Raw genomic sequence first — 27,656 nt, forward strand, 5'->3', positions numbered from 1 at the left:
AAGTCAGATTTTCCACGCAGCTGAACCAGCAGTGATTCAGTAGCTGAAGGGTATATTGAGGGCTCAGAAAACTTGTGTTCTGTCCTTCTGCCCCCACCACACAATTCCTGGGTGGCCTCAAACAAGTGCCCAAATCCCACGACCTCCAAGATAGCGCAATGCAGCAATGCTCAGGAACAAGTGGGAGCAAGGCACAAATAGTTGAAAAATGAGGGACTTGGAAGGCATTACACCGTGCAGAGGGGAAGTCCCCCTTTACAGAGTGTCTCTTGCCAAATATTTTGGGAGAAGTACCCAGATATTGTAAGTCTAGTAGGTTAGTTTAGGAATTAAGTCCATAATCAGCAGCAAGTCAATGCTCCAGCTCCCTTAGTCACCTGCTGATGCTCCAGCCACATTCCTTGGGCACACACAGAAACCACCAAGGAATTGAGCAGTGCCCGGCAGTGGTTAGCACTGCACTCAGAAGACACGGGCAGGAACTTTGCTGCATATTTCTGGGCTTTAAAAATAGAAGCTGGAAACCACATTACTTTGTTCACGTCTGGGGCTCGGAAGCCACAATGACAGCTCTGCCCCGCCAGGCTGCAGCCAGCTCCTGGCCTGATGGCGCAAGAGCCCAAAACACATCTTTTGTGGCAAACTACTTCCTTTGACTGCTCCTGGTCACCACCACTAGGTAACTTCAGTACATCAGGAGGACATGGAGATCCATGGATCAACAGGCACCAACTCTAAGCAACTGTTTGCACTCCACAAAGTAGGGGTGCTGGATACGTCTCGTAAGGTTCAGAGTAAGCAGATGAGGCTATGACAGATTGATCATGGAGACATCCACCTACCAAAATACCCCATTGATTATACTACCAGAGTCATATCTACAGGTTGCTTTTGGAGGTTGGCCTTTTCTGTAAAGAAACAAAGAGATGGAATCCTCAAGGCGTACATCTTCCATCAACAGCAGCTGCTGAGGCCATTAGTAGATTTGGAAACACCAGAAACAAGGTTGAGATTTCCTAAAGCCCCAGTAGGCTACTCTCCAAGAGGGCATTATCTCTGCATTCACACTTGTCCGCAGAGGGAACATTTTATAGGGGCCTCTTCAGCAGAGAGAAACACGGGCCAACTCATCCTCCTGCATCAGGCAGAACCTCTCATGCTCAGCTCCATAGAAGAGAAGTCATTGCAGCAGCAAAAACCACTGCCAAACCCTTCACAAGTGGTGGCCATCTGTTTCTGGACTTCTCCAGCAAACCTAGCAATCATCCCACTGAACCACAGTGCCAGGAAAATGCTGTTTGATTTCTGTACCAGCAGTTCCTCCTCCTCCCATCAACCTTGGAGCATGGGATGGAGACCACAGCTTCGGTCCTCACCCTACTGGAAACCTGCCCACCTCCATGGGCTCGTGCCCGTGTACTCCAACTGAGGAGCTGAGTGCGATATGATAGAGCTTTGCTTTCCAGGCTCTATGCAAGAAGAAACCCCCCTTTAACCTTCATCCTGTCCTGACAAGACCTATGGGAGATGTTAAGGGCTTTACTGTTTGGAGGTTGCAGAGGGCAGCTAATGCATGCTTTCTGTATGGAAAGTCCACACAGCATGTGCTGTATACCCTTCCTTCTCCTGCTACACACAGCAGCACCACAAACAACAGACTTACCGGGGTAGGAGAAAAGGCTTATTTTTTTCCTAGACAAGCACTAACACTTCACAGGTGTCTTCTGATAAAGATGTCTCTCTAAAACCTGGTATTTGGAGACAATTTACAAGAGGGAAGGAAGAAGAAAAAACAGCCAAAAGTCTGTCAAAATTTGCATCTGTACTAGCTGTTAATTATCTGTGCTTTCTGTTCTTTGTAAAAGTGAATGTCTCCTGGTATTTGGGCTAAGAGGACCACAGCACCAGGAGCTGTGGATTACTCCTGCATCTCGATCCCTCTGTGCTGACTTCCAGGAGATGGAATTTGGCTCACTAAGGAGCCCCGTGGACTTGCAGGTTAGAGACTTGATGTGTTTCTCAAGTAAGTGAGATCAAGTAATGATGGCACCTTCATCACTCGCTGCAGTGAAGTCAATTACTGTGCCATAAGAAGGCATCTCAAAAGCAGTGTACTCTTCAGCTTAAATCCTTACCAATGAAATTGGAAGCAGATACAGTGAGCAGTGAAATATATTTTTTGTGGAAATAGCATGTTTTAAGGTTTTGAGGGGGGACTTTTAGAGCTCATGTATTATCACTTGGAAAGCACTTCACCCTGCTCTGCTAGAGCACACTTCAGCATGGCTATGGTGGTGAAGAAACCCTGCAGGGCACAAGAGGTCTCGTTGGCCTCAGCCACAAGTGTGGTCACCACATCCCATCAAAGGCTTTTGGTGAAACAAAGTACAGAGAGCAGTAGTAGATAAATAGGCTAAAGAGAACTGCATAATCACTGGGAGATCCATATCACACCCCCCAGCACCAGTGGGTACTAGGCCCCCTTCATCTGCTAAACCCAAACCTGCAGGTCCCACCAATGACCAGACAGCACAGACCTCTCCATCCCGTTACAGAGGTGGGATCAGGGCTGTACATCCAGCTGCAGCTATGGCTAAGATCCATACATGTGTCTCACTGACTTCAGCGTTTCCAAGTAACTCAGAAGTTTTACTTGGAATAGGGAGGTTGTTGAAAATGGAGAAAGAGAGAAGTGCCAAGTCCCGCAGGGAGTGACTGGGTGGGTAGGCTCATGGCCTTGATAGGGAAAAGTCTGAAATAAAAGAGCCAACTCTAAAAATAAATTGTCTGAAATTTGTCTCCATGTTCCAGCACGGTGGATCGGTGCAAGCCTTATTTTATCCACCCAAATGAGAACTTGTATAAAGAGATGTTTCTGTTGCTGCTCAGCTGCTGGAGCTACCGGAAGGCTGTGCAGTCCTGTTACACAGCATTGCAGCATCGCCCAGAGGGCCCCATCATTGGCCACACTGGGGATGCACATCATCTGGGAGGACATTCTGTCCTCAGGGGTAGTTGAAGTTCACCTGAATTCAGCTGCAGGTAGTTTAAAAGTCAAAGCAAACAAAAAACCCACCACAAAACAATTAAACCAAACCCCTCTGGAAGTGGAGCTATCCCAACTACTGCAGGACCAGCATGTCAACAGCACTGATGCATCCTCTTGTCTCATCCATTTGGATTGGAAACTTTGGGGTATAGTCAGCCTCAAGACTAGGTGTGTATTAAGGAGGTGTGTGTTGCTAATAATCTCACTCTATGCTACTATCAGAAACAGCTTTCATAGTGAACTTCAAAGAGCAAGAACATTTTTAGACAATTATGTTCTTTGCCATGTTACAAATTCAAAACCTGGGAAATCCGAAGTCAATGTTTTATCTAGGATTAATTTCCTGGCTTGTACACTGCAGAGCTCTCACATCCCCAGGAGATGAGGGTGCTCTGACCATGCAGATGGTGAAGGAACCAGCCTTGCAAGGTTGCAACAACACAGACCCTCTGGGCTAGCACAGAGCAATACACTAAAGAAGACACATGCTTTCAAGGTCTCGGAGAGGTGAAGAGACTTGTTTTGTGGCCAAAGGAAACATGAGGGCTTCCTTAAATACTTCAGGCACTGGAGCTTCAAGCCTTAGAAGGCAACATTTTTATCCCAAAATAATGCCCTCCAAAGTGCTACTTCCAGGAATAACCTCACAGTGTTGGCAAGGACCACTATTTCTAAAGGAATGTTATGAAAATGGCAGTCCTTTCACACCATCAACTGCCTCAACCCTCAGAGCTGACAGAGGGATCCTCATCAGTAAAGCAAGACTCTAACCACGTGTGCCTTCGTCACCCCCATTAGTCATGATGCAACCATTAATCTTCATCTCCCTACCTTTGTCTTGCTTCTCCTGGTCACCCTGCTGTTTATGGATGGTCACTTTGTTCATATAAATATACTCCTCATCGCCACCTGCAACCAGAGAGAAAAGTGAGCTCTTTACCCACCCGCTGCTTCCACATTGCTAAGCTTTTCCATAAAGACAGATGTAAAATGTGTCTCTGCTGAGTACACTTGGGGAGAGCATGTTGTTGAGGCAATGTGCAGAAAAAAAACCCCAAGCAATAATAAAAAGCAGAAAAATTAAACGCTTTACAGTCAGGAAATTCCGTAAGTTAAAATTTCTACTTAAACATTAACTTGGCCAAAGAGTACATCCTGTGTATCTTATAAAGTGGATTAAATAAACTTAAGTTTTAATAAGAAAAACAGAAAGGATCAGGAATCTTGGGAATCCTTTGCTGGTAAAGCTGGATACATAACTATAATAATTTTACATAAACAATTAGAGGTCACTGCAAAAACAATCTCCTTTTAATTTTCTCCTTCTAATTTTCATGTCTCCCTTTCCCACCAGCCTCCAAGAAAACGTTGCTTCAGGACCCTGCAACAATTCCCACGAGCCCACCACCCTGTCCTTGGTGTTCCTTGCCTGTACCACTGGACTTGGTGTAGACCCGCAGCAGGTCGGAGAGGAAGCTCTTCTTCAGGACGGCAGTGCTGCTCAAGCTCTCCTTGTCCAGGATCCGCAGAAAATCTTCCAGTTCTGCGAGCAGCTGCTCGAGAGCTACAACAGCAACAGAGATAATGGTTGGCAAAGCAGTTGGGTGGCACGTCAAAAGAGGACATACACTAATGCTGTATTTTCCAAGACACTTTGTGTTTTTCTGTGCAGGAATAATCCGTATTTCATTTTACAGCTTGAATCATGCCTCTAGTTTTGAAAAGAAAGGGGGTCCCAAACCCAAAAAGCTTCTAATTTCCCTTAGTCTGTTCATACATCAGTAAAATCCTGTGTATTTACCTATTCTTCTTCTGATAGGATTTTTTGCTCAAGGTGGGAAAGCCTGGAGGGATTTTGCGTACTGGGGCTGAGATTACACAAAAACAGCTAGCAAGATCTTGATACTGGCATCTTGAGCCCCAGCAAGTATTCAAACCCCATTTGGATTGGGATCTACCAAAGACCCTGCTTTTTCCTTCCTCTTTCCAAGCCTCCTCCTTATTTTCCTGTCTGTGATGATTTGAAAATGTTTATGTGTGTTTCCTAAAAAGAGACAAAAAACCCACCTCAAAACCCCCACATGCATAAATCACAATTCAGTAACTTCTCAAGCCATCTTGCTTGGGTCATGACCACAAAGATCATTGTACCATGTGGAACTGCAGACCCAAGACTGAGCAACATCTCAAACAACCTCAGGAAAACCTGCCCTACCAAAGACATCCCCGCATACCCACATTAAGCCACTCCCCAGCACGGGCAGAGGCTAAGCCAGGCTAATAGGTTTGTTTTCCTCCTGAGGAGGTGCTACTCAGCTCTGCCACCAACAAATCACCCCTCTGACAGGGCTCACACTGAAGCAACAGACGTTTAATTGCTTGCTTTTGTTCACACTGAAGTTTATCATGGGCTAATTAGCAGCAGTGGCAGGAGCCAGTTCCAGGGAGGAAATAACAGAGTATTATGTGGAGAGAGGAAGCGCTGTGCACGAATGACGGCATGTGGGAAAAGCATGGAAACCCCAGCCAGGGCTGTTCCTCCCCTTTGGAGGCACCCCTGCTTCCCCACTCCATCGCTCCCTGATGCTAAGGAGCTGCAGGGGAAATGGGTTTGCCACTGCCAGGCTGCAAACTAGGCTGTGACTCCTCAGCACACCACCAAGGAACATGGCACATGGACAAATAAAGTGGGGCAATGCTCCACTCCCTTCACTTACAGCATTTCCATGATGTGTGTTCCCGTGGTACCCCTGTGAGTCACAGTTCACATCAATGAACTAGAAAGGTGTTAACAGTTTGGTTTCACAGTGCAACGCGTCTGAAGCATGCATGGTTTAAGTGCTACCACCTCCAAGGTCACAAACAACATTTGTTTAAAAGCAGGAGAAAGCCATCGCCTTCTTACTTCCCCATCTTTAGCCACCAGGTGACCCTTCCTCAGGTGAATACATGTTAGAAGATTAATAAATAAAGCAAAACCTATACTGTAAAGGTTTATGCTGCTAGCCATTGACTGAAAACCAGGCTACTGCTCTCAAACTGTATTAATCTTCACTAGCCTAACTGTAGAACACTCTAATGACTCCAAATCAATCAATAATGGCTCAAGAGGAACCTACGAAGTAGCAGCTCCTTACGCTTCATTTTATACCCTCTACACCCAACTAATTCTCATCTGGTCTGATTTAGAACAAGTAGAGAACAGAAAATGACTGTATCATGCTGAATTAACTTGAATGTTTTTGCTAGCTGCTTTTTTGCTCAGAGAAAGCAAGAATCACTTCAAAAAACAACAGCTTTTTTCATAAACTATAAGGAAATTGGTACTATTTGTTGACAAGAATATTAGACATCATTGATAATCATTAAACAATGAACTGGGAGCATGTGGTGTCAAACCCTCTCATAACCAGCTTCTCTCAAGCTTCAAGGTCCCTGGTGCTTCCAAGTTTAAGGAAGCTCCACTGGAGTAAATAACAGCCTTGCTGTACTCACTCATCTGCTTCAGGGGCCCACCTCAGAAAATTCAAATTGAGGTCAGTTCCTGCTGGTCAGGCCTGATGGACAGGACATTTGTATGTCAGGGATGGTATCAGAAGAATGTAGCTGTTGGGGCGTTGGTTGGCGAGAAGCTCAACATGAACCATCAGTGTGTACTTGCAGCCCAGAAACCAACCGTGTCCTGCACTGCATCAAAAGGAGCGTGACCAGCAGGTCGAGGGAGAGGACTCTCCCCCTCTACTCCACTCTTGTGAGACCCCCCTGCAGTCTTGTGTTCAGCTCTGGGGCAGCAACACCAGACGGACGTGGAGCTGTTGGAGTGAGGCCAGAGGAGGCCACGGAGATGCTGCGAGGGCTGGAGCAGCTCTGCTCGGGAGCCAGGCTGAGAGAGCTGGGCTGGTTCAGCCTCGAGAAGAGGAGGCTCCTTAAAGAGAGACCATAGAGCAGCTCCAGTGCCTAAAGGGGCTACAAGAAACCCGAAGAGGGGCTTTGGACAAGGGCCTGTAGGGACAGGCCAAGGGGAATGGCTTTAACCTGCCAGAGGGGAGATTGAGACTAGACATTAGGACAAGTTCTTCCCTGTGAGGGTGCTGAGGCACTGGCACAGGGTGCCCAGAGAAGCTGTGGCTGCCCCATCCCTGGCAGTGTTCAAGGCCAGGTTGGACACAGGGGCTTGGAGCAACCTGCTCTAGTGGAAGGTGTCCCTGCCTGGAACAGAGGTTGAAACTGGAAGAGCTTTAAGGTCCTTTCCAACCCAAACCAGTGACTTAAAATTTTCCATGCATTAAAAAAAATGAATGTAATTGGTATCTGAAGCAGGTCAGCTCCAGCAAGTGCCCACGTAGATGTCACAACATGGGGTTCGCAGGAAAGGGGGCATAATTAAGGGGGTATAATTCCCATTCCCTCCTCCACCCCCACAGCTACAGAAAATGACTTTATTCTTCTCCCAAGCATCCACAGCTAACACACACACAGGGCTGTGCGCTTATGAACAGCACAGCCCATACAGTAGGTTACATTTTCCAGCCCACCAAATCTGAATTCAGGCCTCTAGTGACTCAAAGCAACTCATTTAGGATGTGATCCTGAGGCCACAGAGGTCAGAGGAAAGACTCTGTCAGACTTCAATGGATTCAGACTTCAGGGACTTGAGAGATTCATTTTGCTCTTCTTCAGCAAGAAACAGCATATAAACAAACCATCTGCTTCTATGCAAGCGTCTCTTTGATCTCAGCTGGACATTCCCAATCCAAACCTGATACCTGCAAAAATAAACTGCCATCGAAATGAATGTGACCATTCATTCTCTTATATCAGAAGACGAACAAGCTGATATGAATGTGAGAAGTAAGAAGAATTGACACAGTGAGAGTCTGTAAGATCCTCTGTGCAAGCAAGTATGGCAGCAGGTCCCAGCAGGTCAACAGGGCTTAAAGACATTTGAGAGCTTAGGTACATCAAACCATCTCAGGATTTTGAATGCTGGAAACCTGTTAACGTTGTGCTGATGATGTACTGAACACGCTCATGGTAAAACCAGTGTGGTGGATATCCAAAGCAGCCTGAAACAAACATGTCTCATTATCTTAGCAGTTTAGAAATGAGATCATATGAAGAGACGATTCCTGTAGCTCTTGGTTTGCTCTGCAGGGTGATAGTTACAGGTACAAGGAACTTGTTTGCAAAATCAAATGGCTATGAGCAGCAGAATGAGAGATCAGAAGTAGACAGAAGCCTAAGTCAGAAGCCAGTGCAGTTCTCAGAGATGCTTTTGAGAAACCTTCCACAGCTACATTATCTTCTCAACTCTAACGCACTACTTTGTGAACCCCCAAGTACAGTGTCACTCCAGTAATCTTTCCAGCACCATCTCAAATAAATACCTCCATAGGGCTAGCAAAAATGCAACTTACTTCATGGAAAACAGGAGATTACCTCTAAGGTTAAGATTGGCCCAGAAGAACTAAGAGACTTAGCCAAAGTCACTGTGAATACCTCTACTGAACCCAGCCTACTCCATCTTCTCACAAAGCATGGCTACAGATATGGGGTACCATTAGATATCACAGCACAGCTCATATCATGCTGCTCTTCTTCATGGGTACAGGCATCAGTCACCAGATACAACCCACAAGGATTTCACAACACACTATGGAGAGAGGTGTAGGAGCATCATAGTCAATGGAAAACTTGACTGATTTGCACCTGCAGTGAGTAGATAATCATCTCTGAAAGGATTGAACTTTAAAGCATACAGAAATGCCACATCTTTACTGATGTAATAAGGACTCACAGGGTGGGCTTACAAAAAGCACTATCAGCTCCTCTTGCATGCACTTAACTGGATGGTGAGAGATGTTCTTCCTTCTTTTACTCCAAGACAATGCAACTCTTTCCACAGCAACTCCTGGGCATCCCTCTGACCACAGCAGACTCTCTCTGTCTGAAGGTTGCGACTTTGGTCGCAGCAATAAGCAAAGAATTGCTTGAAACACGACTGCTCTGTTTCAAGGGCAATTCAGTAGCAGTAGGACAGCAATGAAAAGGGCTTCTTTTGGCAGGAGTCTATGGCCTTTCTTTGCAGACAGAGACTCTCTTGCATTGCAGCAGTGTCTATCCTAGTTCATGGGAAGCTAGAGCCAAAAATGCAGCAGCTTGCAAAGCCCCCATTGAGGAAGCACATTCCTTGCAAAAGAGCTGCCAATTTTGCCTGACACCAAGGTCACTGAAAGGTAAATGACCATTAAACTAGATTATAAAAGCCATTTCTACCAATAACCACTGATCTTTGTCATTGTGCTACAATAACAACCTATGTCTACATCTAATTACTTCATGCCTTGGCCTTATGAGGAAATGGAAAGACAGGCTCAGAATGAACTTTCATTCAAGTGTTTTAGTAACCGCTGGGCAGGATTATATTAGATCATTTAATCTAAATTCAATTATTTATTTTACTAAGGTAGAAGGGCCCCAGCCACCGGACAAAGAACTGTAATAAGATACATACTGAAAGACAAACTCTTTCCTCTACTGAGAGGTGAAAGATAAGGAGTATCATTTGCTAACAGGAAACTAAGGCATAGAGAGATTAAGCGATTTGTCCAAGAGTATGGGTGCATTCTCCTGCAGATCAGGAATACAACCTAGCTTTCCTGTGTCCCAGCCTGCAGATCTCACTCCCAAACCACCCTTCCTTGGATCCTGAAGTGCTGGGAGACTTCCCACCCTCCTGTTGAAAGCAGGTTCTGGGTTTGGTACTTTTGGCTTCACCCCTCCTGGAAGGGGCTGGGCTAAGCAGCTGGCTAAGAGCACAGATCCAGGCACCCAGTAAATACCTGCAGCCAAGATTTTTTCTTCAAAACCCTTCGGAAATCCAGAGATAGTGGAACTGATGCCAGCATCGTGATTCATGCATGCATCAGGCTGCAGGAGCAGAGAGGCTCCTGAGGGGCACTGAGGTACCCGCATATCCCCGACTGCCTCCTTGGTGCAGTACATCCCAAGGCAGGCTTTCAGCTCCCATTTCCCGCTGGCCAGCCCTGGCTGGCAGCACTAGGATTCCCCAGAGGCTGCTTTGGCAGAAAGCAGTTCCTTTCTTGCCCTGGTTTCTTTTTCCCTTCACTGCATAAAATCAATAGGGCAGCTGATGAGTGTGCAGAGAGGACAGGCGGGTACAGAGACAGCATTCAGGCTGCTGAATAGCGGGTGCTGTCAGCAGAGCAGGAGGACCCAGCCCAGGCCTCCTTGGCTCATTTGGAGTCTTACAGTAACAGTCGGCCTTTGCAAGTGGGAAAAGTCACCCACGATGACAGCTAGAGAAGGCCATTCTCCCCAGCTGTGAGAAAAGGCAGATGTGTGGATGGCAACAGCTGTAACAGCTGGATGACCCCTACACGGGGCCACCTTCCAAACCAGCAGAGCGGATCCTTTCTCAAGCAAAGCAACCCTCCTCATCCTGCCGGCTTCAGGGTGTTGCAGAGGAGCAGTGAAGCAAAGGGTACAGCAATGCTTCGGCCCTTCTGCAGTGGTTATGCTCCGGATGCTGCTGGCTTCAGCACACATGGGCAACATAATGTAAGAAAGGTCATGTGGCGAACAGCTTGTCCAAATACATTATCAGGAATAAGCACCGCCTCTGCTGAACCCCAGTAGGCTGCTCCTCTGAAAAGCAACACCCTGAAACCCCACCAGCATTCGCCCAGGGTGATTAGCAGGGAAAAAGCAAAGAAGTGCAGAGTGAAGTTTACCAGCTTGGATTTGATCATCAGAAACCAGGCTTTACTTCCCACACTTGCACCTGCAATGACTGGGCAGCCTTCCTTCTTGTGGGTTTTCATGGGAAAAGGAAAAAAAATTCCCAGCCCATTGTTGTCCAGCTGAAAGTCCTCAACTTTTTCCACAGAAAAATAATTGTAAGTATATAAATACTTGCAAGCAAAAGAAATCTCCCCACAGCAAAATGAGAAGTGCCATGTTTAGCACAGAAAGAAATTAAAACCCCCACCAAAGTTTCTGGTAAACAGTGAACTTCCTCCTTGAAAAAACACTGCTAGATTAAACAAGATAAAAGGCAAAATTAACAAACCTGAGACAAGATAAAATCCTTCAAAATAAAGAAAACTGTGAACTTGGAGAACTCGTATCATAGTTTCCCTATTAAGCCAGGCAAGTGTCAGACAGTTATGACCACTGTCACAAAGCAGTCTGATTTCCAGGCATAATGAGTGCTCACAAGGAAGAAAGAGAAAAAAAACCCACCCAGACTGCTTCTATTGATGTACCTACAATCCAGCACTGCCTGGCTTCACACCCATGTTGGGAGCATTAGGCTCCTCTTTGTTGCAAAGCATGAATCATGGAAGGAGAGAGGCAAACAATGTGTCTCGCTGGCTGTGGGCTGTGAACTGTGCAGATGAACCCAAGCAGCTCTGCGTGGGCTGCTCTGGAAGCTCGAACAAGACCCGTATTGAGAAGCAGCAGCTCTAACCTAGGAACTCTGAACTTTAACAGAACGGCAGCAGAAAGTGCACACAAAGCTTTTTTTCCAGTTAGCTGAGCAAACAACAGGCTTCTCTTCCCTCCTGGAAGGTGGGAAACTGCATCCAAGAAAAATTAAGGAAAAAAAAAAAAAACAGAGAGAAGAGAAGCAAAACATGAAAATTATTGTGTTGTAAGGAGTTTTTACTGAGCTATCTTGTATTTTAGTGCTATGTTGCTTTATTATATGCAATAGAGGGTATAGGCATGAAACTTCAGGGGTAATACAGTGACATCTTTCTTTGCAAAGGGTCTCAGCCTTCCCATGACAGAGAAACTGGTGAGTCACTGGAGGTCTCACAGTGCCAAAAAACTTTGTTGGACACATCTTCTCTGTGGCATGCTGTGTCAGCAGACAGCCCATCAAACTCAGAAGATCCCCAAAGCTTTACTAGGCTATGGGCTGCAGGTCTGTGCTCAGCTAGTTGCTCAGATGCATGTACCATCAGCAAATGGGGACTTATCACAAAGTGCCATGGAAAACCATGCTGGGACTTGGGGTTGATCAGAGTGTCACCCTGGGAAGTGCAGCATCTTCAGTGTGGAGAACCAAGTCACACATCAATTGTGTAACATGGGAATGCCTGTTGGGACAGAATCCAGCTAGGAAAACATCAGGGAAGCAACTAAAGAAACAGAAATATCAGCGCAGTAGCCAAGACAGTAAGTAAGGATTGACCCAAATCAGGATAGCTGTCAACTAGAAAAATTTGGACTAAATCAGGCAGGATAGGCTGTTTAAGAGGGTACTCTAAGGTAAATGTTCCCAAGAGCAGGGCCTAGCGGGCTCCCTTCTCAGCGGGGAGAAAAACAATATTAAATTGCACAAAGCAGAAATCACATGTGCTGCCAAGCCCCTGTGCTGAATACTGTAGTGGCGTGACAGACACATGATTTCCTCTAAAGACTTATTCCCTTCTCTCCCCACAGTTCTTTCTGCTTATTTTTCCCCTTACTCTTTCAGTTTTCAGTAAAATTGCTGGCTGGTTTTGGTTTCTTTCTGTCTCGTGAAGTCTTGCTCTCCTCTCCATCACTCTTATGTGGTTGCCTTTGCTGCAGGGGTTGGTGACCACCTGACCCACAACTTAAAGTACATCCGTTGTTTGCTATCTAATGTAATGCGCAGCTATATCCAGGAAGGGGCTACTCAGAGGTGTCTAATCAAATAGAACAGCTGTTTTCAGGGAAAAGAAACATGCAAAAAGCTCACCTACATGACAGAAACACATGGGGCTCTACTGCTGGAACCCAGCGCAAGGAGGCATCCCACAGCCGCCTGCTAAGCCCAGCCTTGTTCTCCTCCGCCTTAATGAGGCCTTTGCTCCACGAAGGTGGCAACATGTGCTCCTGCACCTCAGCTCAGGTCTTTGCCAAGGCCTCTGGGTTAAGGAGCATGGTTGTAGTAAAAACTCTGTGCCAGACTTTGCATCATTCTTGTTCATCAGTCTGCATGGGTACGTCTAGAGGAAAGTACATTTCCATCCCTCTCTGTATTACAGAACAATGGGCACATGGCTGCCCTAATACCTATCAGAACCAGCAGCTACAGGACCCCCTCCTTCCCATGGAAAAAGGAAGCTTTGGACACCACATTCCCAAAACAACCACCAGGAAAATGCAAGGTCCTAATGAGATTAACTATCACAATGACTGTGAACGACAGCCCTCGAACAACACCCCACAGTTTGTACCACTTTCATACAAATAACGGAGGTTAACTGCCAAAAACGTCTGGAGATGGATTTCTCTCTTGCAGGCAAGACACAAATTAAAGGAAGCTGCCAGATACACAGAGGGTTGTGTTGTTTTTAAGAGAAGACATGCACACACACACACACACGCACACACCCTCTGAAGGCCTCATATCAAAGCATTTTCCCACTATTCTCTGTTGATTTAATGGCATCATTCTCCAACGAACAATAGAAACATAACAGAAGGGGAAAGCAATTATGTTAGGGAAAGCAAAAGTAAGAGCTCTGGGGTCAGAGAGAAAGACAGACATACTGCCCTGGAGCCCCCAGTCTTTTCCTTGCTGTTTCCTCTGCAGCAAGGGCTCTTCGAGCCATGCCACCCACAACAGCCAGGGCTGGGCCTTCGTTCCTACAGCTGGAAAGCAGAATGACTACACAAGGCTGTTGCACTAGTGCAAGGGAAAAACAGGTTTTAAAAGTACCCTGAAGTATATCGGGTGGGCTGGCAGAGCCTACAGGAACACTGTTATTGATTGCTAGATTTCTTTCTTAATAACCTTGCTCAATTCCTTGTCCAAACATTACACACAGTCCTCATCCATCCTCTTCAGGGTGACCTGGGAGCCTAAATACCAGGAGGGAACACCATGCAGCTGAGGTGCTGAGCAGTGTTGCTGCAGCAATGTGCAAACCAGAGATTTTTTTTCTGGAAATTGACACTCATCAGTAGACAAATACACTCAAAAAATAAGAACAAAAAACCCCCCCCAAACACCACTCCCCAAAAATCCCCCGATCTACAAACATCACCAATGACAAACACTCACTCCCCTTCCTAACAAGAAGATTCAAAGCAAACCAACATTTACTAAACTTCAGTTCAGGGTTAAGAGGTGTGGAAAGAGAAGGCTTAGGAGTGACTATGCAGTGCTCCAGAGGTCAAATCACAAACCCACTCCTGCCATGAGTCACTGGTACTCAGTGACTATCTCCCAGCAGTGCTCCAACATCTGCCTCCACAGGAGGCCACAGCTCCTACCCACCCTCCCACACACATGGGGATGCCAGAAGGTGACCTGAGGACCGTGCAGGATGTCCTCACTCTTACATTCAAGAGATGCCACCTTTTTTCCTCTCCCACACCTCCAATCCAACACTTCATTGAAGACAGGGTGGATGAGCAGCCTCCCAGGAGCAGGCAGCTCCCCCGTTTGCTACGCATTGCCAAAGCAGCTGGGCACCACATGAGCTGTTTCAAGACACATGTGCCCTGTGGGGAAACACTAATGTTGTCCTAATGCTGCAGTGATGCTCCAGAGAAAGAGAGGCTCTGCCCTGCTTCAAGCTCAAACATTTCGTCGCTCAAGAGGTTTTCAAATGCCATTCAAGTTTTTGGTTAGGTATGTCATGTGTTATTAATCCACGTTGTCCAAGAAACTCCCAAATATGTTTTCTTAGTAGAACCTTTTTGTCCAATAATAATAAAACCTGATACTTATTGGTTGCCTTGGGGAAACAAGTGTCTCTCATAGGGAAGAGCCTCAGAAGAGAGCTTCTCCCAAGCCCCCCAATTCATGCAGTGGCTGCATGCACATTACTCTTCTAACATAGGTCCCACTGTGTGAAAGAAACACGTCCTCCTAAGGCAGTAGTTGGAGGAAAAATGGTGATACAATACTTCTAAGCCAGGAGTGCACTGGGACAAGTGATGCAGCAATATGCAAACCAGTGTGGAAACAGTGAACATAAAGGGTCAGGATGACAGGGCCATGTAGACTGCTGGAGCTTCACACCACTGCATGAGCAGATACAATGTGAGCTCCCATTGGTCTCCCTGAAGATCCAGGCCCCACATGGTGTGATGATCAGACTCATGGAGCATGGATCAAAGAAGCCATGGACATTTACCTACTGAGATAAGCAACTTCTGCAGTGACCTACCTCATGGATGGTTCTTGGTTTGACAGTGATAGGCCTGTCCCACTGCCCACAGCTGCATGGGGAAATCTTTTACAAGGTATGGTAGAGGCAAGCACCAAAAGAGCTGCCAAGGCTGAGAAACAAACCTTGTTTTACCATTTGGGCCACAAGAGAAGCCACCACCAGCACCCTGGGCTTGTGTCTCATCACCAAGCAGCAGCAACTCAAAAACTCAGAGACTTACAGGTTAGAAAGAGGAGGGCCAGGACAAAACCACCACATTGCACCTCTGCATCCTTCCCCAGCAGGACCCACAGGAGCCCAGGGGGGCTGAGGCAGCCAAGGACCAGGACAAAGAGTGGTGTTTCTTTTTTTTTTTTCCATGTGAATTGGAAAACTTCTTCGTTTCTATCCTGACTGCAAGGCATGGGAAATGAAAGACAGCTCTCAAACCAGCAAAACAACCATTTAACGGATAAAAGATTGTCTTACTTTGTCTGTCTTGCACTTTGTTTACATGAATGAGAGCCAGTTATCCAGACTGGGAACAATACTCTGAATTTAATCTCTGAAACCCATTACATAAATATGCCAGGTATCACTAATCCTATCACAGATTTTAGAGTTAGATCATTATTTTCATTTACCATTTCAGCAGAAAATCTGTGACAAGAAACTGCTGCTGAATGAGTTCAGGCCCTTCCAGCAAATTCAGCTTCCTTGGAGCTTTTCTAAACTCACATTTGACTCTTTCATCTCCTTCTTAACAGATTTTGGAGGCATCCTTGCTTGGCTATAATTTACCCAGCCTAGCATTTCTCTTTTCTCAGCATTATACACTAATGAACACTTTTGTCATCCACAGTAATGGAGGATCCTTTCCCACCCAGTTTATTTGGGTAGCAGTGGCTCATGCATGGATCCCTGTGGTTAGGGCAGCCCATGCTGTCCTCACTCAAAACCACATTGCCCTGTTTTCCATACAAAAGGTAAACATAATATAATTAAGTGTTGGCACTAATAAATTAATGGCTTTTAATAAAAGTAATAACTTGAAGGAACTCTATTTACTTACTGCTAGTCCACCGCTCTGCCTCCAGCACTGGAAGCAATTCAATCGCGGACATGATTAGCATCTTGCAAGCAGGAACTGCCCTCGAGATAGTTTTCTAGTGCTCATAGGCATAGAGATGCACATCCTCACAGCTGCTGGCTAGCTGGAAAAAGAACAGCCACAGCCAAGCCTTCCAGTTTGCAGAGAAGGAACTGAAGACTGCTTGCCATCCAACTTGCTCATGGCCCAGAGAAAAACTGGGGGCAGAGACATTGCTTTGCCTACCTGTTTAGGGAGCAGTACATCTTGGATATTGCTCAGGGAGGAATCATAGGTTGACACTGCAAACATCTACTCAACCTGCAGACACTCCTTCCACCAATTCTGCTCTTAAGCTCCAGCCCCCAAGGCAAAGCCAAGGCAGCTGGGGAGCACAAAGCCACAAGAGCCTTTCATTCTTCTTGAGTTAGGCAAAAAACATTAGGATTGTTTCTGTTGTGGTTTGTTGCAATTTTATTTGTTTTATTGCTATCTGGTTGCCCTGGCTTTCTAAGAAGCAGACAGGCAGGTGAAGGACAGACAAATGACTAGGAAAACACTCCCCATTTATAGGGCTAGCCATTTTTTTTTTTTTGCTGAATACTTTTGTTCACTGAAAACAATGAAAATGTTAATTTCTTGAGAGAAAAGTAATTTTGATTTCACCCAGTTGTTTCGAGGATTAGGATAAAGAAAAAAAGAGGCTGGATCCCCAAAGACAGGGCAGTTGCCCTCTTGTCCTTACCTCTGAGATAGGGAGATGGGTTCAAATCCCTCCCCTAATTGAAGTGGCTTGAATTCATCTTCTCTGGAGGCTGCTCCATCCATTTATGTTACTACAGATGGGAAGGAGCATGGGCTCTTCCACCTAAAACAGCAACTGGGATCTAACTGCTATGAATCTTTCTGATCCACTGAAAAGCTTCTACTTTTTTCCTTCATCGCTCGAGTTTGGTTAAAAAGCATTTTTTGCGTACCCCCAATCCAAGGTTTCTGCCAGGCAGTCATCCCAGGGCAGTAATTTCTCTCACACTGGCATCAATTTGCTGCCTCCCAACAGTCACCTGTGTGAAAAACTACCCATGGGGAAAAAGTGCTAGGCCATGTAGCCAGATGGATGAGTAGGGAGCAGTCATTGGCTCCATCTCAGCCTTCAGCAGGGACATCTATTAGGGCCACCTGGGTAAGCTGCTGAACAGGCCACAGCATAAGAGCTGCCCAGCTCTTCAGGGCTGCTCGAGCCACCAAACTCCCCAGCTCCTCCATGGCATTCAAGAAACACACAATTAAATTTCCTCTCCATTTTTAATAACATCTGACTGAAGTTTCCTGGTGGGACATGCCAACTTATGCTTCTGCAAATCCCTCCTCCTGGGTTCTAAGGGTATCATCTCAAAAGGACATTTGAAGATGAGTGTTTCATGACAGTGTAAAGCAGCAGAAGACAAGTGAAACCCCAGATGCAGGCCAAGACACCTCGATGAGGACCAGTGAGCCTACCTCTAGCTAGGGGCAGGCAGATGTATTGGGGGATAAGGGAGGGACTGGGAGAGAGGTCAGTCAAGAAAAATACATGTGACAACTTACATACTTATGCAGCTTATGCTGCAGCATCTCCCTCTCACCCTGAGCAGGTTGGGAAGGTGGCACCACACAGAAGCCATGCTTAGGTCCTGGAAACTGTCTCGAAACAGCACCATGCTCACAAGCTCTGCCCCTTTTCTAGTTTAAGTATCTCTGTCAAAGTGCAGCTTTTCAGAAGTGCACTTTCTTCAATATCCACCCTTCATCACAGGCAGCCTTTTAGGTCAAAGCACAAAACTTCAACAATGGGGCTGATACACGAAGCTTCAGCAAAGATACGCACCCAGCACTGATTGATGCTCAGGCTCCTGCTTCACCAATACATGTTTTTCCTCTTAACACACCTCACCGTGTCTAGACCTCTGCTTACCACCTCTGCCATCATATTTGCTGCCCTATTCTAGGAGGCTGCAGGAACTTGCTCTCCTGGCTGACACAAGGCACATTACCTTTTCTTGCATGAGTCAGCCGCCAGCAAGAGGAGAGACGTTCTTTGTAATTGCAAAGGAATTAAGTGATTTTGAAGCAGGGGAGTGTTTTGGAGACAGCAGGAGCACTTCAAAAAAGGCTGCATTATGAGAAGCAAACTTCAAAAGGAGAAGTGACAAGACTAGAGTGTTTGTGGTGCCTGAGGAAGTAATTAGAATTTAAAAGGGACACAGATCGAGCAAGTACACTCGGCTAAGGAAGATGAACTGCTGCCAGAAAAGTTTCTTTAGCTTTTCCAGTGTAGCTTGCACTAGAAATGCAGTTTCATGAATATCTGTCTTAAAACATTTTTAGAGAAAACCCATGCAATTGTTGAAAGCTTGAGAAAGATGCCACTGTCAAAAACTAGATGCCTCCTGCTCCCATTTCTCTTTTCAGCTTATTAATAGCCATCTTGCTTTCATCATTCCCAAACAGGAGAGGGTTTCTGCAAACCCCTCGGAGATAAGACATTTCTTAGAGGACTGGTTTTATATATGGCACAGTTTATCTTCCTTCATCCCAGAGTAGGGCTTTTCTGAAGCAAAGGCTTCCAGGGCCCATAAGCACTGATGTTTGCCCTGCCAGTGAGTGACCTGCTGGGTCAGGAGCACTGCTCCAGCTGGAGAGGTGTGATGTTAGCGATTAAAATGAATGCAAAACTTACATGATCACTGCTAGATTTCTGCTGCTTCGAGATCTCTGCTATGTCACAAGAGGCTTTGAACTGGTGATTCAAACAAACATGAGGCTGCAACAGAACTGCACCTGAAAGGGTTGTTCTGGTTTCCCTTGGTGAGCTGAAGCAGCTCCTGACAAACTCAACATTCAGCCCCTTCCACCAGGAGGTCCCAACACTTTCTGGGAAAGCAAAAGCCAGAGATAGAGGTCTGCAGTAAAATCTAAGACCAAAAGATTTGCAGCTTTGGAGTGAAGCCAAAGTTCAACCAGGGCCATGTCTTCCCATTCTCTCTTCCCTACCTGAAGGCATTAATGCCCATTTTCTTGACCCTTTTCCCTACAGCAGACTCTTTTGCTCAATGATTCATACCCAGACAGTGACTGAGACAACTAAAATGAGCCAACAGCCCTTGGAAGGCAAACAAGGCTCATGTTGTGTTGTCTCACTGGGTGCAGGTGAGATGGGGTGAGTCAGGCTGGAGGAATGAGCTGGAGCAGCAGCACCTGGCAAAGGCCATGCCTCTGGACCACTCCACTCTTAGCTCAGTGGGTCACTGCAGTTAAGGCACTCAAGTTCCTTATCTCTCAAGTGTGCAAGAAAAAACTTGTCGGGAGTTTGGCAAGCTTAAACAGGCTTCCAGTAACACTCTGAGGAAGCTTACAGGATGTCATAACACAAAGTAGTTACTGAAAATCATCTCAGCGCTCAAATGGTCCTTGTGGATTTAGTTCAAGCTGTGTTGGATCCCATCTACTTCAGGCTTGTGGATCCAAACATAATCTCAAAGGAATAGAAGTTTTCACCCTATGTTACTTCTCCCCACAGGTCTCACAGGGCCTCTCTTCCACGAGGTTGTGACACAGTTTTGAGGGCAACTGAACAATCAATCTTTGTACAAATGTAGCTACTCCGGAATGAGGACTCACCACAAGAAGGTATACCAAGGGTGCCACATCTCAGGACATAGTGGCAGACTAGCAAAGGCATCTTGCTACAGGAGCCTAGATACCTCCTGGAGTAAGTTTTGAAGTGGTAGCAGTGGTACCATAAACCTTACCCACATGCAAGCAGCCACCTGGGTATTTGGACCATAGGATCAGAGAATCAACTAGGTTGGAAAAGACCTTTAGGATCATCAAGTCCAAAGATGACTGGACACACTGTTCACCATGCTCACCCCTGTAGTCACTGGCTGGAAATGGGTGTTCCTTAACTATGCCAGCTCAACAGGCTGGGCAGGTCTACCTGGACCTTTGGACTTGCACTGGAAGTTGGAAGGTTGGGTATAGAACTGGGTTCTGAGTTGTCTCAATAGAAATTGGGTTATGTATAAAAGGAGCATTCCTTTGAAAGCATAGAAATGCTGTGAGTATACCTAAAGATCACATCATTGCTGCGTAATCACCAGAGATATCTACCCGAGCTGTATCTTCATCTGGTATAGAGAGATGAAGAGCTTATACAGCCCCACCAAAGCTTACAAAATAAGCTTCAATTTAAGCTCAGAAGAGAAGGATGCCCTCTTGTCAAGAAACTTCAGTTTTACACAGGCACAAACAGTGCAGAAATTTCCCCTTTCATGTCAGGTCCAGACACCCAGCTCTGGGGATCCCAAAACACCAGAGAAAAACCAAGATGAAAGTGAAACAAACGCAAGCTGTACTTCATTGAAACGGGAAACCACAAACTCCATGTTTAATGGGAAGCCCAAACTTGGGGATTTTGTTTGTTTTTAAGAAAAGAAAGGCAGAATCCACCGCCCTTCAACAGCCAATAACCACACCAGGCCACTCTTCTTCAGGATGGGAAGGTCTGAAGACCAAAACTAAGCTCAGATTGTGGAGCGCCACAGGCAACTCCTCTGCATACCAAACACCAGTTCCTCTGGAGCTGCTCTCTCTCATTTTCTCCCATTTAAGTTGTTCCCCAACATATACATAGATACATTCTACTACTGCTCCTGGGGGTGGGAGCCCCATCAAGACAGGCAGTGATCTCTGAGGCTCAGGCCTGATGACCTGGGTTTTCTGGCCTTGTTGCAGAGGGATAGCCATACGACCAAAAACCAACACTGAAAAACAAACATCTCTTGAACCAAGAGTCACAAGGCAACCCTAAACTTCTGTTTGAAAATATTTAGGCAGGATGTCTTGCTGAGCCGACACATCTGGTTTCCAGAAGCACTTCAGATGGGAGCTGCTCTGAACAAAAGCTTTTCAGGATGCCCATGGAAAGAGAGAAACGAGGAGCCTGGGAGACAGTGCTGCAGACATGCAGCAAAGGGAGGACTTGGAGATGAAAAGCCCTGAGGGAGCCATTCCCATGGCTATCCTCACTCAGCACAGCTGTTAGACTTGGATGTAACCTGAAATCCTCTAGCCCCTGCATGTACCAAGTACAGTAGGTGGGTGATCTGACAGCTGTATTCCCTTTAATCCATCACTAATAAATCCATTTTTTAGCAACTCAGGAGGACAGACATTTACAAAACACTGTGCTATTGCAACTGACCTATTCATGGCCCTGGTTCAACTAAAGAAGTCAAGCATGAGGTTAACTCCATCCCTTGACGCGCGTCCTGGCGCACACAACTCACTTTTAAGCAAGTCTGTGATGGGATCTGAGCCTGTGCTCAGGCTGCGGGAGGGACATCTCAGCAATAAAGCAGGCAGGAGCATGCCTGTGCTTTCCTGGCAACTTAAAACCTCCCAAAGCATCCCAACCAGTGAGCAGAGGAGCTCCAAAGACATATACTGTGTTTGTTCCTAACACATTTCGCCTTCTAATACAGGCAGGAAGCAGGACACAGATTTTCGATAGGACAAAAATACCTTTTCTTTCCCTCACTGCATTAGTTGTGGTAGCATCAACTAAAAACCTGGCTGGTACCTGCACCAACACAGCCCTCCCTGCATGCTTCCCCCTCAGACAGGCACCTCTCTGCAAAAAGGGGAGAGGCGGGCAAGCAGGATGCACTTTGTCACTTGCTTACCTAATAAAAACATAGATCATAAAAAGGCTGGTTTCCAGGTCCTCAGTATAATCCAAGTAGCATTAACACAGGCGAGAAGTCAAATGCAGCGTGTACCCAGGGGATCTGGAAACACCCAGCCATTCCCAAAATAAGGAGCAGGCTGGAGCAGGGCCAGGACCCCCATTCCCGGCACTCAGCTCTCCCAGGCAAGCGGCGGGTCAGGAGGTGCATTCCTCTGACTAAAATACTATGAGAAAAAAGCAATGGAGCAGCAGCCCCAGCGCAGCCCCTGCAGAAACCACAGGAGCTGCACTGGCCCGTCACCTCCGGGATGGTGCGGGAATGATGGACCCCTGGGAAAGGGGCCGCTTCTCATGACGTCCCTGCAGAGCGCCTGGCACTGACTGCAGCCCTATGGGATGCTGCAGTGTGGAGAGGTTCTGCTGAGATGCCGCTGGCTGTCAGGGATGATGTCAGGGAGATGAGAGAGACACAGCAGCACTCACTAAAAATAAGTAGTTAAAAGAAACCCACCAAATCCTCCACCCTGAAACCAGCACAAAACCCAAGAGCAATCAGCTCACTGCCATAGGAACACGTTGTGTTATGGCAGGCAGACAACTGGGTCCTCTAGGCCAGTGTCCTTCTGGTAACCTTGGGAAAGCCATCGGCTCTTAATTACAAATCTAGGGGAACATCGGATATTAGTGTCTGTACTGCCACGTTACATCTTGGCCCTGGCTAAGACTTCCCTTGGCTCCCAAGGTGCTGGAAGACAAACATGTATTTTCTTTTCATTTCAAGATAGCTGAAAGCCACAGCCTGAGCAACAATGAAAACTGTATGTGATTAGCAATAAATGAATAAGACATTCTTAAACAAACAAACAGAAATCCCCTGCCTCAAATCCCAGACCAGGACTCTGGGGAGCCAAAGGGATGCAGCAGTGGTGGAAACCATCAGGCCAACAAGCCTGAATCGATACCTGGCACTCCACAGATTCACTGCAGCAGCAGGAGCCCACCTGCAAAACAGGGCTCAGAGCTTAGGGACTGCATTTTGAGGTCTCAGCATAGGATGTTTTGGGTCTCAGCATAGGATGTTTTGGGTCTCAGCATGGCAGACAACCCCAACAAGATGAGATAGTGAGTCTTTGCTGAGATACTGCCTGTGCACCTTATAGAGGTGTCTTCTTCCCCAACCTAGGCTGCTCTGCCTTGCTGAGGCTTGGTTTTCAAGGCGTTACCTGCAAGATCACACTGCCCCACATACAGCTGCTGTACAAGCCCCCAAAGACCAAGGTGCCCATAACATACCCGCTCTCTATTTCTTGCAAGCGTGCAGATTGATTCTGCCTAGCCACAAGGTACAGTGCAGACTTACTGCTTTGAGGCATGGCAGATTTAGGTTACATCCAGTTAGCAAGCCCTTCTTAAAAAGCTAGGCTAATAGCAGCGACTCTTTGGCCCGAGCAGCGTGTCCCACAGGCTGCACTCACAGGAGTTCTTTCCTCTATTCACTTCCCATTTCCTGCCCTTTTGCTTCAGCAGCAAACTCCCTGTTCTCATAATGTGGGTGGGATATATGGAGAGGAAAGGAGCACTCCCTCCCCAGTGTACTTCTCATCCTCCACCACCTCCACCTCCACCATACAGTATCAGGAGCACAAGTCATTCCACCCAGCCCATTCTAGGAAGGGGGAAGCTTGCAAACCCAGCCCTTTTGCTGAAAAGCATCTTTTCCACGGAAAGCATAGAAAGCGATAACAGCACCCGCAAGCGAGGCTGGATATGCAGTTTCCACAATAAATCAATGCAATAGCACAGGAGGAACTGCCTCTCCATGGTAAATGGCATCCCCAGGCAACTTTGCTCATTAGGAGATCAGCTGCCAGGGCAGGTGGAGGAAGGAGAGACCCAGCGGAATAACTTGAACCTCCCTGCTCTGATTTAGCTATTCCAGGACGAAAGGGGACAGGAGGAGATGCGAGGAGGCTGCATGCCCACCACAGCAACCTACTCTGCTCCAAAACAGCCCTTCGTGCTCCCTCTCACTTACTCTTGTGTGAGCAAGATCAAAGTTACATTGCTGCAGGCTGCAGCTAATGCAAGAGGCAGCTGAAATGGCCAGAGCTGCACAGGCAGCCTCCCATCACCTTGGGCACTGTGGGGTGAGCACTGAGAGCATCACGAATCTTCAAAGCCCTTCCTTGTGCAAGCCTTTTTCCAGGTTTGAACTCGCAGGTGAGGTTTCCCAAGGAAAAACAAGCAAGTTTAGCCCAGCAGTTTGATGCCTCATCAATGGTTTTCTTGAACCAGGTGGTATTGATCACCTCACAGCTGAAACCCAGCAATCTGAGTCAGCAAACAAGCCTGAGGACAGGAAAAGCACATGGGGGGAACCCACCACCTCTGGCCAAGATCTTATGTGCATCAGTGTCTCCTCCCAGCCCCTGCAGTGTTCCAGGCTTTCTGTTTTTTAAATACACACACAGACCCAGATGACTCAGCCCGCTGCTTCCCCTCAGGATTTACAGCTGGGATACAAGCAGCAGCGCAGGGGAAGGTAGAGGGAGTGGTTTTACACCATGTGGAAACAATGCCATTTGTTTTGCTGGGCAGCCTTGTACCCTCTGACAGGAACAATCCTGCTGGAGAAGCAAAGCCAAGCACAGGAGCTGTGCAACATCCTCGGTGAGCAGCGTTACAAGGCCCCTTGCAAGGTGCATCCTGCACAAAGCTGCAGCAGACGTGCGGGATCCTGCCTGACCAAGTGCTGCAGCAGCTTTCCACCAGCACAGCTTTGGGTGTCAGAGGCACTGACTCAATATGCTGTAATTTAAAACAACTAATCTCTCCAGTTGAGAAAATAATCAGTTATCCTCAGGACTCACTCCCTTTCCCTCTCCCCCTGAAAAATCAGAGATTACCCAGCCTTTTGCCTTTGGCTCCAGAACTGCTTTGCTGGAGGGATGGAAACCTTGACAGTGGTCACACTTAAGGAGTAACAGATGTTCCTTTCCACTCAAAGTCCCTCTTGCCCAGCTGAACTCCAGTACATGTAGGAGACCCGATCCTCTACTGAAGAACATCCCAGAGACATATCCAACCCCTAAGAGGGCAGCTAAGGAGGATCAGCAATGCAAACACCATGCTTGGCTGGGTTGGAGGGCAACCTGGCCAGCAGCTCTGCCCACATCAACCACAGCTGGCCAGAGGTGGGAGCTCACCCTTCATTCACAGCAAAGGAACAGAAAACAGCAGCTTAGGAGTGCCTGGGAAGCGACTGACCTGCCAAGAGAGACTTTGTGCTGAACTAACCAAATAAATAAGAGAGCATTTTCCCTCCAGCCGAACAGAACTGCTGATGAAACCACCTTTCTGCATGACACGCTTAGCGGTGCTTCGAGGAAATCAGGGAGGCAGCAAACCCATTAGCACAGCAAAGCCTCTTTTTCCAGCCCTGACAGTACACTGTCAACGCTTGAGATTTTCATCTGCAGAATAGCTTAAGGGCCACAAGTTCGCGGATACCTGGAGTGTGCCAAAAGCAGATCCAGTGCAATGGGATGGGTGTTCATCCATGCAGCTGTGTCACGTGCTATGGGAACATAGGCCCTGCTCCAGGAACCTAAAACTCCCTTGACCAATACAGATTGTGCCTCTAAGGAGAAGCACTGTAGGATGGCTCACATATTCTTTTATTTAAATGTTCCTGCTCTGTTACTAAGGGTGTACCTAGCACGAGCAGCTGCTCGGGGCTGGAGTAATGCATGCTCCATCCCAGATTTCTCACTGCTCACAGAAATCCCTTCAAAGGGACTCTGCTGACAACTGAGAGTTTTCACTACTCCCATGGGTGAGGTACGTAGGCACCCCTGGAGAGTGTCTAATACAAGTCTGCCCGGAGCAGGTCAGCTGCAGTACGTTACTCAGAGCAACCTGTTCCAGTTTATGATAAAAAGCTTTATCCTTACATTAAAAGGGATTTTTCCTGTATTCCACTTTGCGCCCACTGCCTCTTGTCCTTTCACCAGACATCACTGAGAAAAGCCTATCTTCTCTGCACTCCATACACTGGGCATTTCTAGATATGGATGAGATCCCCTTGAACCGACACTTCTCCAGGTTGAATGGTCCCAGCTCCCCCAGCCTCTCCTCCTGTGACAGATGCTCCAGCCCCTTTATCATCTTCATGGCCCTTCCCTGAACCACCTCCAGTATGTTCACTTGTACCAGGGAGGCCACCATCAGAGCCAGCATTCCTCATGTTGTCTCATTAGGGATGAATAAAGAGTGAAAAAACAACCTCCCTTGACCTGCTGTCAACACAGCCCTGTTGCCACCAGGGCACATGGCTGGCTCATGTTCGACTTGGTGTCTACCAGGACCAAGTGTTCTTTTGCAGAGCTGCTTTCCAGCTGGTTGGTCCCAGCATGTACGAGGTGCCTGGGGTTTTTCCTCCCCAGGAGCAGGACTTTGCCCTTCTTTCTTGAACTTCAGGAGATCCCTGTTGGCTCATTCCTTGAGGCTAGTGAGGTCCTTCCTAACAGCAGCACATCAACCACTCCTCCCAGCGTCCTGTTATCCGCAAAAGACACACTCTGCCCCCTCAGCTGGGTCACTAACAAAGACATTGACCAGTACAGGCCACACTGTCGAGCCCTGGGGCACACCGCTAGTGACTGGCCTCCAGATGGATTTCGTGTCTCCAGTCACAGCCCATTGAGCATGGCAGTTCAACCAGTTTTCACCTCACCATCCGCCCCTCTGGCTTGTACTTCATCAGCTAGGAGGATGTCATGGGAGCGTGTTGAAACCCGTAATGAAGTCAGTAAACATCCACTGCTCTCCCCTTAGCCACCAAGCCAGTTATCAGAGTTTTTACACACATCAAGACTGTAAGATGATAGGGTGTAATAAATAAAGCCAACATTTTCCCAAGCTGTCTACTCATCAGAAGCTAAACATAAGTAATAAGGTATGTTTGGGGTTCTTTATATAGTTATTGACAGTGAGTAACATTGCATATCTGTGGGTTGTTTGTGTTTCTGTTTTAGGATGAAAATACAGAGATAAGAATACTCATATCACCAGACAGACAGAATCTGGTTCCCTCACCTGTATTTCCAGATGCCACCTTAAACCAAACAACAGATGCAGTAGGTAGATATTGTGTGGGCTCATTTTAATCAGCATTCACCTGCGTTCAGTTTACAGCAGAAACGTTGGCACTGCATCAAGTTACAACACACTGTTTTGGCAGCATCTGAATGCCTCCCACTAGTACATCACACTTTCTCTCTTGGCTTTTCTTTTCATAGGTTTAGAAAAAGATCGTGTTCAGAAAGCCTGTAAAATGCATACATAAATCATACAAACAGGTTGATACTGCTTTAAAGTCTTGGGCTCTTGGCCACTCACAGCCTGAACTTCATCCCAAGAGAACAATTCACTCTAACATAAAGGAACATTGATTTGAGTTTCACCGATAGGCAGCGTTGCTACAAGCAGACTGGCCTATTGAACCAGAGGGAGGAAGTCAACCTGGAGAACCCCTACTATACTGTCAGCTCCTGCAATCTTTATTCCATTGTAAATGCCACACACAAGCAGCTCCTGGCCACAAGTAAGAACAGCTTTGGACAG

At 46.8% G+C, this 27,656-nt stretch overlaps 1 protein-coding gene across 2 annotated transcripts in view; it reads right to left on the reverse strand.

Moving 5' to 3' along the window:
- Positions 1–27,656, reverse strand: part of AFAP1L2 (actin filament associated protein 1 like 2) — a 71,689-nt gene that overhangs the window by 24,241 nt on the left and 19,792 nt on the right. For both annotated transcript variants that reach the window (XM_030488395.2, XM_030488396.1), the window contains exons 2-3: positions 4,479–4,613; positions 3,881–3,958 (exon numbers count right to left, since the gene is read on the reverse strand). In XM_030488395.2, the coding sequence (XP_030344255.1) occupies positions 3,881–3,958; positions 4,479–4,613 (213 nt within the window). The remainder of the gene's footprint in view (positions 1–3,880; positions 3,959–4,478; positions 4,614–27,656) is intronic.

This window comes from Strigops habroptila, chromosome 5 (assembly GCF_004027225.2).
Source record: "Strigops habroptila isolate Jane chromosome 5, bStrHab1.2.pri, whole genome shotgun sequence".
Lineage (NCBI taxonomy): Eukaryota > Metazoa > Chordata > Aves > Psittaciformes > Psittacidae > Strigops > Strigops habroptila.